We start from the raw sequence: 12,694 nt of genomic DNA, 5'->3' as shown, positions 1-12,694 counted from the left end.
CTAACCTCCTCCTAAGCTGTGCACTGCTCTACCCAAGCCTGCTTTCAGGCTCTGTGGCCTACATGTAGAAGCAGAAGCTACAGAGCGGAAACTGTATTTCCAGCTATATTCTTCTGGAGCATGCCAATGGGTGCCTGTGCAACTCATTCACTGGTCAGCGCAAGACACATCCTCCCTCAGTACCCTATTGACAAGGGAGGTAATGCATTTGCCTACCACACATGCCAGCTTTTCAGCTCAAGCTTTGGAATCTCCTGCTTTCCCCTGTGTACGATCCCTGTCAAACCACTGCCACTGGCCTATATGGCAGTTGTCATGCATGCCCCTTACTCTGTTGTCTTGGCTTTTACAGCACAATGCTTATGTAAAGAAATATACTCAGGCCGCATCTACATGAGACGCTGACTGTGCAGGAGCCTGTGACTACTGCGCAGTAGTGTCACGTGGCAGGAAGCGTGAAGTGATGCTACTGCACAGTAGTCATGAGCTACTGCACAGTCAGCATCACAAAAAAGCTGTTCCTCATCATGACTGCACAGTAATTCTGGATACTGTGCAGTCATTTAGTACTTCATTGAGTTCTTGTTTATACAAGTACTAAATGACTGCACAGGAACAACTGCGCAGTCAGCAACTCATGTAGATGTGGCCTCAGAAAGGGATTAATGGTGCCCCATCACTTTTAGTGTCTTGTGCTATATGATTTAGCTATTTGTACTGTTTCTCTCTTCTGTACCTATATGCAGAGAGAAACAAATATCTGGACGTGTTCAAATTGGTCTGGAGATTCTTGCCAACACTTTTCCTGGTCCTATAAATATTTGGGATGTGACATGGGATATTTAAATACTCCTAAATTGTGCCATCTGGATAATATCAGCACTTTTCCTGTGGAGCTGTTACAGAGCATGAGGACAAAACAGGGTGTTACTCAAATATGAAATGGAAAGGACCCAAGATTTGTGTTTGGTGTATGCAAAGGAGAAATGAATGAGAGAGTGGAAGTTCTGGAAAACTCACTAAGAAAAAGGTAATTCAGGGCATCTGGGCATAACTGCAAAACTCAGTCACGTGGAGAGACATAGTTAAATTCAACTTAAACAGGGTTACTGTTGGAGGGAAAGCTTGGCATGTATAAATTGTAGATCGGATCAAACCAATAATATCACCAGCTCCTGTCTCTATACTACCCCTAATGGCGTATTTTAAGCTTTCTTTTTGGAGAAGCAATTCACATGCAACAACACTGCAGTCACCCCTCATGTGCCACTTTGCCATGTGTTAGCAAGCTAGCTTTGGTAATAAATACTTAGCTTGGTACTGCTCTTTTCCCTCTCTCCTACTTATATACCCACCCAGCATGACTACAGCCAGTGAATGCAGAATATCACTCTTAACTGTTTCTGCAGTAAATAAGATATTTATGAAACTCCCAGAGGAACATTTTTGGGTCACATATTTAAGTCCAGATAATAAAGGGATGACAGTTCAGTGTAGCAAGTCAACACAACTTTCTATTCATATGTTGTTACATTCATAAACCCCCATGACCTTCGCATATTTAGACACCTTTTTTTGTCTATAGCTGATGCAACCACTGCTGAAACTTCTCTGTCTTTTGAGATTGATGGACTGCAAATGAAGTAAATTGGGTTGAAGCCTGTTTTTACTTCTTTATGTTTGAATCTGGAACACTTGAACAGCTTTTTAAAAGAAATCTTCTTGGCTCAAAAACTACAAATATACATTCATTTCACTTTGGAAGACTCAGATTACTTGAGAGCTAATGCAATTGTAAGATCATAAGAACCAAGAGAGCGAAAGTTGAACTATAGAAAGCAATACGTGAGATATTTTGACAAACTTTAAAATTCTAAGATTTGATTTGCATGTTTGTTATATGTATTTAAAACTGGATAAAGATGTCTTGATTGAAGGTTCAAGACCTGTCCACTCCATCCATGAAAGAGCTCATAGTAAATACCTTTGAGATGTGCCAAAAGTTTTCCAGTTAAGCTAGGAGGATTAGTCCTGATCTCCTTGATAATTTTGAAGCAAAAATCTAATAGTTTAAAAGTTTAAAAGTACAAACTTATCAGGTGGTCTTCAACACCTCAAATGATGAATTTGGCAGGTAGATTGTTAGTAACAAGCAATAAGGAACAGTTCTCCCAAGAAAGCCCATCACTACATGTGAAAGGGGAGGTAAAAGCCCCCCAACATGTCCCAGAACCCCTCCCAATGAGCCCCAGTACTTACCGTAAGGAAGGAGACAAGCGGCAGCTGCGGGGAAATGCTGACACAGGCTCAGCAGTTCCACAGCTGCCTGAGCCTGTGGATCAGAAAGCCCTGGGGGTGGGATCTCGGAGAAGCGCGGGCTGCTCAAAGGGCAGCTGGGAAGAGAATCAGCTGCCCGGGAGGAGAGGAGTGGCACACCGGCCAGGAAACACAAGCGGCAGAGCTGGGCAGCAGCAGAGCTGAGCATGGGAAGTGAAGCTCCAGCATCAGCCTAGGAAGCCTGGCTGCAAGAACAGGGAGTCCAGGCTTTGGGAGCCGAACATCGCTGGAGGGCCACGGCGGGGAGAAGCAGTTCATCCTCACAAGCAGGGGCAAAGCCACAGCCGCACTAGAGCTCAGATACTGTGGCGGGGAGGGGCAGCGAGTGACAGCAAAACCCTGTGGGTAGCCTGGTGAAGAGGGAGGAGCAGGCAGCGGCTGCTTTGGAGCCCTACGAGGAAGCGACAAGTACCACCAGGTGGTGGGATTAGGAGTGATTAGCTCCTAGTCAGCTGGGCCCTGGGAAAAATACATAGAGAAATGGACGGATTCCTTCTCCCGTCCCAGGGGACAGAGGGGTCCTGGGAGCCAGAATCCCAGGCACCCGTCGGCAGAAGCCGAACACCTTTTTTTTAGTTAAGAATTTTCCTGAGTTACAGTTACCCCAGGCTTGGGCAGGTTTAGTTGCCTGAAAGTTGATCCGAAGACCAGGAAGCGACTCAGGGGAGATTGACGGCCAGAAAGACCTCACCCCAATTGAGGCGGGTAAAGTGGATGAGAAGAGATCATCCCAGGGAAGACTACAGGGAGCAGTGTCTTCCCAGGCTGTGGATGTGGTAAGAGTGGGGTAAAGGGGAGGTTTGGAGCCCCACAAAGAAAGACCAGGGTCAAGACCCCTTTTGGGACCACCAACAGGGAACTGCCTCCCCATCAATCAACATCAAGACGTGGCAGGCAAGTAGAGGCAGTGCCCGAAAACATCTAGGTGGCCCCAGGGTGCGGTCTCACCCTGACATCGCTAGGGAACAAGGCACTGACCAGAAAGGGCCTGAAGCCTTACAACACCTACCAGCGACACTACACTAACATAAAATTATACAGGAGAGGACACTGAAGGAGACTTATTATCTTGTATTGGCCAAGATAAAGGATGGATCTTCCCAGTTCTGTGATTCTGTGAAGTATGTTACACTGAATCGATCATGAAGCCTGAAAAAATAATAATTATCAAAATGAATGCCCTAAACTTAGAAATCTCACTTTGAATTCTAATTTAGATTCTGAAAAAAATAATTGTTGACACCATTTTCCAATAACTTCTAGTTTTCCTAAACAGGTACAGAAGCATACTGTGTCCTGTCAGACTCCCAGCAACCTCATACAGTGGTAGCTAAGACAACCATGCACCACTTGGAAACAGAGAATTGAATGGTAGTCATTCATTTCTCTCCTCATCTTCATTCCCAGGAACAGTCCTGCTAATGTGGATGTTTGGTACTGAGGTAGTACTTTTGTTCCTGGAACAAGATGGTGGCATGATTCCAGGTCTTACTTTGCCAAAATACTATCAAAACCAAATGAGGGAAATGGTGGCAGCATTTGTTTTCTTTCCCTGCTTTCCTGAATATTTGCTTTCAGATAAAAAATGCAAAATGTAATTAAACACATGGATGACGAAATGAAATACAGACGAGGGGCTGAAACAAAAAGCTAGCTACCATAGGTACTTTAAAAGAGCGTTGGCTTCTATGCACTGTTATTACGCATCCTTTGCTGAAAACTGTATACCCTTCACATTTTTGAACCTCCTGTGTGTTTCCTCATATTTTCAATCAAATTATTACATACTAGAAATATGCATAAGGGAAATTATTCTACACATTTTATGGTGTGCTGTTGCTTGTAGCAGTAATTGAAGTACCTTTCCACTTATGAAAGTACTAATTTTATTTGGTTTTATTGCTTTTCTAGATGCAATTATTTATTTAGTGTGTTTTGGCTTTATTAAATTATGTTTACTATAGGAACATCATAAAAATGTATGAAAGCAACACATCAGCCAATGCTGCCCAATGACCTGATTTGGAGAATCTAGTGTTATTTTTCATATCCAAACATAATAGAATAAAGTAGGAATAAAGAGATAATCTACACTGGAAAACAATGCAATTTTGAGATAATATAATAAAACACCTGGACAATATGATTTCATAAATCTTAGTTCTAAAATTTACATGAGCTGGGCGTTGGGGTGGCTATTTTAGGACACATGGCATTTTCTAAGTGAAAACATAATGTGAAATGTAATTAAACAGCAAAGGGGGAAGCAAACACGGATTTAGTTTGCCCTGAGCAATTGATTTCTATAAAGCTATGTAAATATTTTTGTTACAAAGGATGAACTGGCACAGCCATGGGAAATTCAGAATTTTAAACTGGCCATGACCAACAACTTGTTTGCAAAGCCTCACTAGATTGGAAGGGTCTTCACACGTGGAACACAATTTGATATTTTGGTCTCCCATTGAAGTCAATGGCAAAACTCCCAGTGGGGATTTCAGGGTAGCTCTGCTCCTGTAGAGCTTGAATGTTTTGCATACTGCTGTTATGTGTAATGGCCCTTACATTAGCTTAGCTTCCATATTTAGGTTTTATATTAAACAACAGGTAGAGGGCACAGAAGGTTATGAAGCCCCAAAGGAGCTTACAGCAGTGCAGCAAACAAAGATATAATAAGGATCAGAGACCCAAAGCTGCTGGGAGAATAATACAGTCCTGAAAAATCAGTAAAGAAGAAAGTAAAAGTGTTTGTGTTGCCTGTTTTCATTTTCTCAGGATGAACTAGTGTGATACTTAGCTATTTGTGCACCTGATATTATACTACCTCCTAATCATTTCTGTCATGATTAGGGAGTATTCTATCATTCTTCTTTCATGATTGACAACTATACTGGTCAGTAGGCCTGTGCAAAGCGGAAAGTATTCGCTTCGAATTCGGATTTGGCAAATCGGAGGGACAGTAATTCAATTCAGTGATTTGAATCACTGTCCTGATTTGATTTGACTGAATCCAAAGATATTCAGCACCAAATCTTATCTGGCCATAGACTATACAGGCAGGCAGTGCCGGCGGGAGGAGCTGGGGGAGCAGCTGGATGAGCTTGAACTGGCAGCCCCGGGAGAAACCATGGCTCATCCGGCTGCTCAGCCAGCTGCCCCCAGTGTGGGCGAGACAGGCAGTGCTGGCAACCCCCAGAGAAGCCACAGGGGATGGGGGGAATGATTGGGGAGCTGGAAGATTGAACTGGGAGCTGAGGGGAAGCACCCGTTCATTCCCCCAGCTCCCGATCATTCCCTCCAGCTCCTGGTTCGATTCCCCAGTTCCTGGTTCGATCCCAATCATTCCCCCCAGCACCCATGGCTTCTCCTGGGGCTGCCAGCACTGTCTGCCTCTCCCCAGCATGGGGGACCAGCCAGACAAGCCACAGCTTGAGCCAGAAGCCCTGAGAGAAGCTGCAGGGGCTGGGGGATCGAACCAGGAGCTGAGGGGAAGCCCCTGATCATTCCCCCAGCCCCCGATTATTTCCCCCCCAGCTCCCAATTCAATTCCCCAGTTCAATCTCCCAGCTCCCTGGTCATTCCCCACGGCTTCTCCTGGGGTTGCCAGCCCTACCTGTCTCACTCCGGTGGGGGACCAGCTGGACAGGCTGCACCTTTTCTCGGGGCTGCCAGCTCAAGCCAGGGGTCTTCCAGCTATTCCCCCAGCTGCTTCCGCCAGCACTGCCTAGTGCCTGCCTGTACAGTCTATGGCTGAATCTCTGAATCTCTCTGAATCAATTTGGTGGTTTCTGATTCAATTTGGGGAGATTAATGAGTCTCCTGATTCGATTCAGATTCAGAGATTCAGCTGCTGAACCAGGCCGAATCTCCTCCAAATTGAATCAGTTACTGAAGTTTCACATAGCCCTACTGGTCAATGCCAATGCTTTATAATACAGGTTCACTTGATGATTTTCAGTAGATATGAAAGTCCTGAAAACTACTACTTAGTACTTTATAGTGAGGATTTTGTTTGTAAAAAACCTTACTCTCCAGTGTTATCCTTAAACCTATCTACCTCACTGCCATGGCTCTCGGCAGCACTCCCGCCCCCAACCCCCCACACACACTCTTTTCATCAGGGTTTTGCCCAGGGAGCAAAACTTGCTAGTTATGCCTTTGATGGTATCACAATGGTATACAATCAAGTTAAAAGGTGACTCATGCCTGTTATTTGAATTAGAAATGTATTAGCGATAAGAGGCAGGAGACAGGTTTGCAGCCCAGCCCTTTATTGTTTGCACTGAAGCACAGGTCCTTGCTGGAGCGCTGTGTTCTCCCACGTTCTCTGTGATCAGCCCCATGTATATATACCAGGGGTGTCCAACCTTTTTGAATGTGGGGCCAGATCACGAACTTTTTATCACCCAGTGGGCTGGCGAGCCATAGTCAAAGATGTCACAGGAAGTGGTATTATATCAGGAAGTGATGTCACGTGACCTTTGACACCAATGAAGTTGCAGGGGTTGACATGGTGCTGGTTGACATGGCATGCATGCCTGGGTTGACATGGTGCTGCAGGAGCCGCTTGGCTACAACCGGGTTGACCTGGTGCTGGAGAAGCTGCGGGGCCAGGCCGGGGTTAACCTGGGACCTGCCCAGCCTGCCAGTGCCATGCCCAGGTTGACATGATGCTGCAAGACCCCCCTGGGCAGAACCAGGTCAGCACCGGCCAGGAAAAGCAGCATGCGGCTAAAGCCGGCTTCTCATGTGCTGCTGGGGATGGGAGGAGGCTGACCAGGTGTGCACCAGCCAGTAGAAGCGGCAGTGGAACCATGTGCCACTCGAGGCTGACCGGTGCAGGCTTGTCGTATCCTGAGCGGCACATGGCTCCGCCGCCACTTCTACTTGTCGGTGCAGACCCGGCTGGGCTCCTCCCGTCCCCAGCAGCACATGAGAAGTGGCGCCCTTGGGGCTTTGCACGTGGGCAGCCGGGCCCAGAGAGCTGCAGCACCCAGGGAGAGACTGGCTAGGGGAGCAGGTGCCGCCTTGCTGTGGGGCAGGGCAGGGCAGGGCAGGGCAGGGCAGCGGGGCTGGCTTGAAGCAGGCAGGTGAGGAGGCAGGCCAGCAGTGCCACCGGCCGCTGCTTGGCCTCCCACGCAGGGCCTCTCCCCTGGGCCCTGTGGGGGTAAGCAGCTCCCCTCCCCTCACTGCCAGCTAGGGCCCACGGGTCGGCCCTGCCCACCTCGCTGTGGCCCCGCCACCGCAGCTCTGCACTCTACCGCCACCGTGGCTCCGCACTCCACGCCACCGCCACCCCATATGCTGCCACCGTGGCTCTGCGCTCTACGGCGGTGGCTCCATACTCTGCGCTGCCACCCCATGCTCCGCAGCAGCGGCTCCGCACTCCGCGCCGCCGCAGCTCCACGCTGCCACCACCACCGCTGGCTCTACGCTCCAGATAAAATGGCTTGGCAGGCCGCATGGCAGCCCACAGGCTGTATGTTGGACAAGCCTGATATATACAGTTAACTCTAACAAGAGAAGAATACAAATCTCTAAAACTCTTGGTTCAGAGGTGATCCCTTTTATTAGACCACTAGAAAATAGAAAAAATATATCTTTCTTTGCAAGCTTTTGGGTGCACACACCCTTCTTCAGGCTGAGGGTCGTTAACTCTAACAAACATTCTCTGATCGTTCATTTTTAAAATCCTTTGTTTTTCTGCGTCCCCCCCTCCCTCCCCCTGAAAACCAATTCACACCAGTTCTTCAGTGATCCAGGAAGATCTCGATTAGCTAAAATTTATACCCTGAAATTCCAGCTTCTGAGAATGAAGATTTTCTAATCCTTTTTTTTTCACTGGCCTGAAATATCTCCTTGTCACTTGCTTTTCTTACTCATCACTAAATTCCTGGTTACAATAATAAAGCTGCTTCTTTCTCTCTCTCCCCTATCTACAAGGAATTCGGCTACAAAAATATATGGTAATACAGGCTTACAGTTACAATACATGTTCTATAGAAATACACAGCTCAGTACTTACTGTTCACAAATTTACATATTGAAACACTAATATGAATCTTTGGTTGTTGACTAGTAGCTCATTTAATAATTGCTTCTTAGGCCTAGGCTTTTCTTTTGCTCTTTTTAAATTGGCAAATTTGCCATTTGCTTACAGTGGGATGTTGCTTGATTTAACAACCTGTTGACACAACATTTGTAATGCTTATGAGATTTGTAGGGCGGCTACCCAGAGCTTCAAGGTGTCAGGCCTTTTGCTTAGCTATATTCCCATAGCCTCACTTAGGCCACCCAAAACTGCAAGGGTTGGCAACAGGCTGTTAGGATGTCTATCTAGCACAATTGCCTGCATAACAATAACAGAGGAGACCTTGACTGAGTTTTTAACATATAAGTATAGGAGGGAAATCGCACAAGTTTTCTCCAGTTTTCCAACCAACTGTGCAACTCTTGGAAATTTTCAAAACTCTAAATGTTTATGATTTGAGAAATCAAAAAGAAAAGAAAGAAGAAGACGAAGCAAAATGGCAACATTTTTAGAGAGGAAAGAATTGAAAATAAAATTGGAAATGTTCCTTCAGAATTTTTCTTGTTTTGTTTTTGAGAGCTAGTAATGAAAAAGCTAATAGCAGTAATGTAGACTTAGCATGACAGAAAAAAAGATCCTGTAGTATAACACTTAGCTATCTTTTGCACTCAGTCATTCAGCTGGAAAACCATACCAACATTATAACTATTATTTTTTGTTTCTGTTTTTATAGCCAAAAATTGCAGAGGAGACTTTAACATATGCAGAACTTGAGCTGATCAAGCCCCTGCAGGAAGCCAAAGGCATCCCCACTACAACAGTCTACGCACAGATCCTCTTTGAGGAGAATAAGTTGTAAAAGCCTGTGTCTGTAAATATATTCTTTGTCTGTTTTCTATGTAATTCTTGCTGTGCTGTTTATTTATAAAAATCTTACAAATGTCCTTATTTTTTTACTTCCATTCATGTACTTCTGTACTTTTATGAGACTTTTTCTAAACCTGTAGTTAAAAGGAATCACAGTGATGGCAAATGATAAACAACAGCCCTTTCAAAAGCTCTTGGTGCCTTGGTTTCTATAGACTAATGTACTACCTGGGCCATTTTGAATGCTAAGTGCAAAAGAGCCCAGTGGAAACCTCATTTCCACACAAGTCAATTCTATACCTACTGCAAGAGTAGAGCTGGTCAAGGATTTGCCAACAGTTTTCAATGAGAAATTCCAGTTCAGCAGTACTGGGACTTTTCCCAGGAAAGCATCAAGCTCAATGAATATCTTTTCAGCTTGAGAAAGCTTTAACATTTTTGAAAAAAGTATAATGTTTTGATTTAAACCCCTATGTTGCTCTGGGGTGGGGATTTGGGGAAGGGAAAGGGGGAGGGAGGCATTTTTTATGATTTGGCTTTCTGTCCCAGTTTGGAATGGGAAAAAATTCTTAATAGCTCCATTTTGTTTGCAAAATGGAAGAACAGTTTTATGCCCAGCTCCAGGCTTCTCTCTTCCCTCAACCCTGTATAAACCTCCTGCATGGCACTTGAGTACCAAAGTGTCAAAGGAGGGGGGAAGCTTTAAGAGCCCCTCTCCTGCAGTTCTCTGTAACAGCACATTCTTCAGCCTCTCTCCACCACCCTGTGGAGTCATTCCTTGACAAGGACCAGGGCTGGGGCAGAGCTAAGAGTAGACTCTAGAGCCTCTGTCCTGTGAGGAAGAATCTAAGTATTACATATCTCTTATTTCCACCATCGATACCTGGGCTGGTGAGGGAAGTGCTGCCTGATTTCCATCCCATATGCCAGTATTTCCCAACCTTTTCCAGCCCAAGGCACACTTACATTAATAAAATTTTTTCGCAGCACACCCGTTAAGGCATTTCCCATCCTCATACCTATTGTAGCTTATTGCCATGGCAAAGTTCTGCGGCAAACCTGTTCATTTCTGACAGCACACTTTTGTGCTGCGGCACACTGGTTGGGAAACATTGCCATATGCACATAGCTGTTGCTGAACCTGGAAAAGCAAGTGCAGAGGCCATGGGCTGGGACTCCATAGGATGCAACATCTGTATAGTTGCTCAATGGCAGCCAACATTACTGCTCCTAGTTCTGCATCCTTCTTCTTCCACAATCTGAGCATGAAGCCATGACATCCAGCAGAGCTGTGCCTGGGTGTTTGAGTGCTGTGCACAGGACAGTGGCAGTGGTTACACTGCTGGTGGTGCAGCAACAGCTGGGCTGACAGCAAAGCTGCTGCATGTTTTGCAGGCATACTACTTTCCCCCGCCCCAGATAGGCACCCAGGGGTGGTAGCCCACTCGTTCCCTCCTCGTTATGCTCCTGCCTTTCAGAGTGCCATATTGTCCCAGCATAAACAAGTGGCTGCACAGATCAGCAGCAAATGTCCCTAGTTTATATTCTCCTTTGTAGCCTAGAGGAAACATTTTCCATTCCTATGGATGCAATTCCACCACAGCATTAGGGTCCAGATTTGCCCAAGGTTGTGAGAAGCAGACCTGCAGGGGGTAAGTTTGGTTCCGTTCCTGTTTGATTACTTGTCTTGAGCAAGAAATGCAAGCACTGTAGCTTGGGATGCATTTACAGGCCAAAGCACAAAACCTGTGGAGAAGTACAAGCCATTTCAAGGTGACAGTTGCATATAATCCAGTGTGCAGTAGCTAATGGTTGTCAGCCTTCCGTTACTACCCAAAACTCTGAACAGTTCGTATTGTTTGGACCATCCGACTCACCCTAACTTTGTAAAGTATTACAAGGGATTACAATTACATGTTCAAAGTAAAATGAGACATTTGCTCCTAAATCTGTCCAATGCTTTTAAAAATCATTCCCTTATATTCTTACATCACTTTCCCAGTGGATTCATTTTTGGTTAAGATTGTGATCTGCTGTCCTGTCTTAAGTCTGTTTAGGAAACCAAGAGTGTGCTCTGAGATGCAAATGAGCAGATCTTGCCAGTGGTCATCATGTACCATGTTTGGCATGTACCATTCTTGTGCCAGTCTGACTATGCCAAGTACTATTTTTTTCTTTTTTCAAAATAACCATGCCATGAAATGCCATGAAAGATGGCTATAATAACAACCCATTACTTAAGGTTCAAATAGTGAGGCTTCCCAACACTTGAGTATTACAGTGCAGTTCTTAAACACACAATATTACTCATGCAGGACCCTTGTCTCATCCATTACATGTCTAAGCTAGCAAAAGTTTTGTATGTGAAGCGAGCACAATTTTGCCTTTTATGAGGATTCCCTGGTAACATTTTTGTACACATTTTTCCTAGGGTCTTGGGTTCTGTTGCATGTGTAAAACACCATCATGTAAACACGGCGCACAACATTCAGTCATCTGTATGTTACCAAATTATTGAAATGCCCATGTCATGAGAGAACATGTAAAAAATATCTGGTCCAATTAGTTGTTGCGTATAATATTAATTCCAAAACAATAATACCAAATTTAAACTCTTCTCAGGCCAACCATTCATTCCCGAATTCACACTTATTACTACAAATAGTTTTGTTGCTGGTAACAATTTAGCTGAACAATCTTCAGGCTTGTGAGTTGTTAAGTAACTGTTTATTTCACCGTTTCATTATTCATAAGATTTTTTTCTTCCTTTGAATGGCACAGCATTCTTTTCAGTATAGTTTGGTAAGCATTTCGACCAACCACCAACAATGGCTAACACCTTTTGATCAGTAATAATATATTTTTTGTGCAAAAATTTAAGGATCATCTCTGGAACAGCCAGAGGTTGACTATTCTCAAAATTAAATTCATTTTTGTGCAAGATGACTCCTCCCCCCCATCAACCATCAATTAATTGGTAATTCTTTTTCTTTTAAATCATTCAAGTCACACAGTTCTGGGCATCAGGCTTATTGTTTAGAAAAATCCACTACTACATGTTTAGTCCTTACTCAATACTTTAATTATTTCTGTTGTTCATGTATTAATGTTTTGTATTTGTATATTCTTGTTTATCATTGATATTGAATTCCCTAACTTAACTGTTAATTAAGCTAAATAAATTACCTGTTCTTTTTTGGTGATAGAAGTTCAGAAAGTCTGTGTGGATTTATTACTTGATATGGAATGGACAAATTTATAAATTGATACTAAAATGGGCATTAAAGATAATTATTAGTGCTAATGACACATGTTTTTCCATTGTGCATAGGGGACAAGGCATCTGCCCTTAGCAACTCACACAAAAAAGAAACCCACGGTGTTTTTCTTTTTTTGGGAATGAAGACATTTTTACTCATATAGCACTATTATCATATACTAAAAAGCTCTTTATCCAGA

At 44.3% G+C, this 12,694-nt stretch overlaps 1 protein-coding gene across 3 annotated transcripts in view; it reads left to right on the top strand.

The window, feature by feature from the left end:
* Positions 1–12,443, top strand: part of VSTM4 (V-set and transmembrane domain containing 4) — a 102,910-nt gene extending 90,467 nt beyond the window's left edge. For all 3 annotated transcript variants that reach the window (XM_019499456.2, XM_006262057.4, XM_019499455.2), the window contains one exon: positions 9,102–12,443. In XM_019499456.2, the coding sequence (XP_019355001.1) occupies positions 9,102–9,227 (126 nt within the window). In that variant the 3' untranslated portion in view covers positions 9,228–12,443. The remainder of the gene's footprint in view (positions 1–9,101) is intronic.
* The last annotated feature ends 251 nt before the right edge of the window (positions 12,444–12,694 follow it).

This window comes from Alligator mississippiensis, chromosome 6 (assembly GCF_030867095.1).
Source record: "Alligator mississippiensis isolate rAllMis1 chromosome 6, rAllMis1, whole genome shotgun sequence".
Classification (NCBI taxonomy): Eukaryota; Metazoa; Chordata; order Crocodylia; family Alligatoridae; genus Alligator; species Alligator mississippiensis.
Note: the sequence above shows the minus strand (reverse complement) of the source record. Positions and strands in the feature narration are given on the sequence as shown.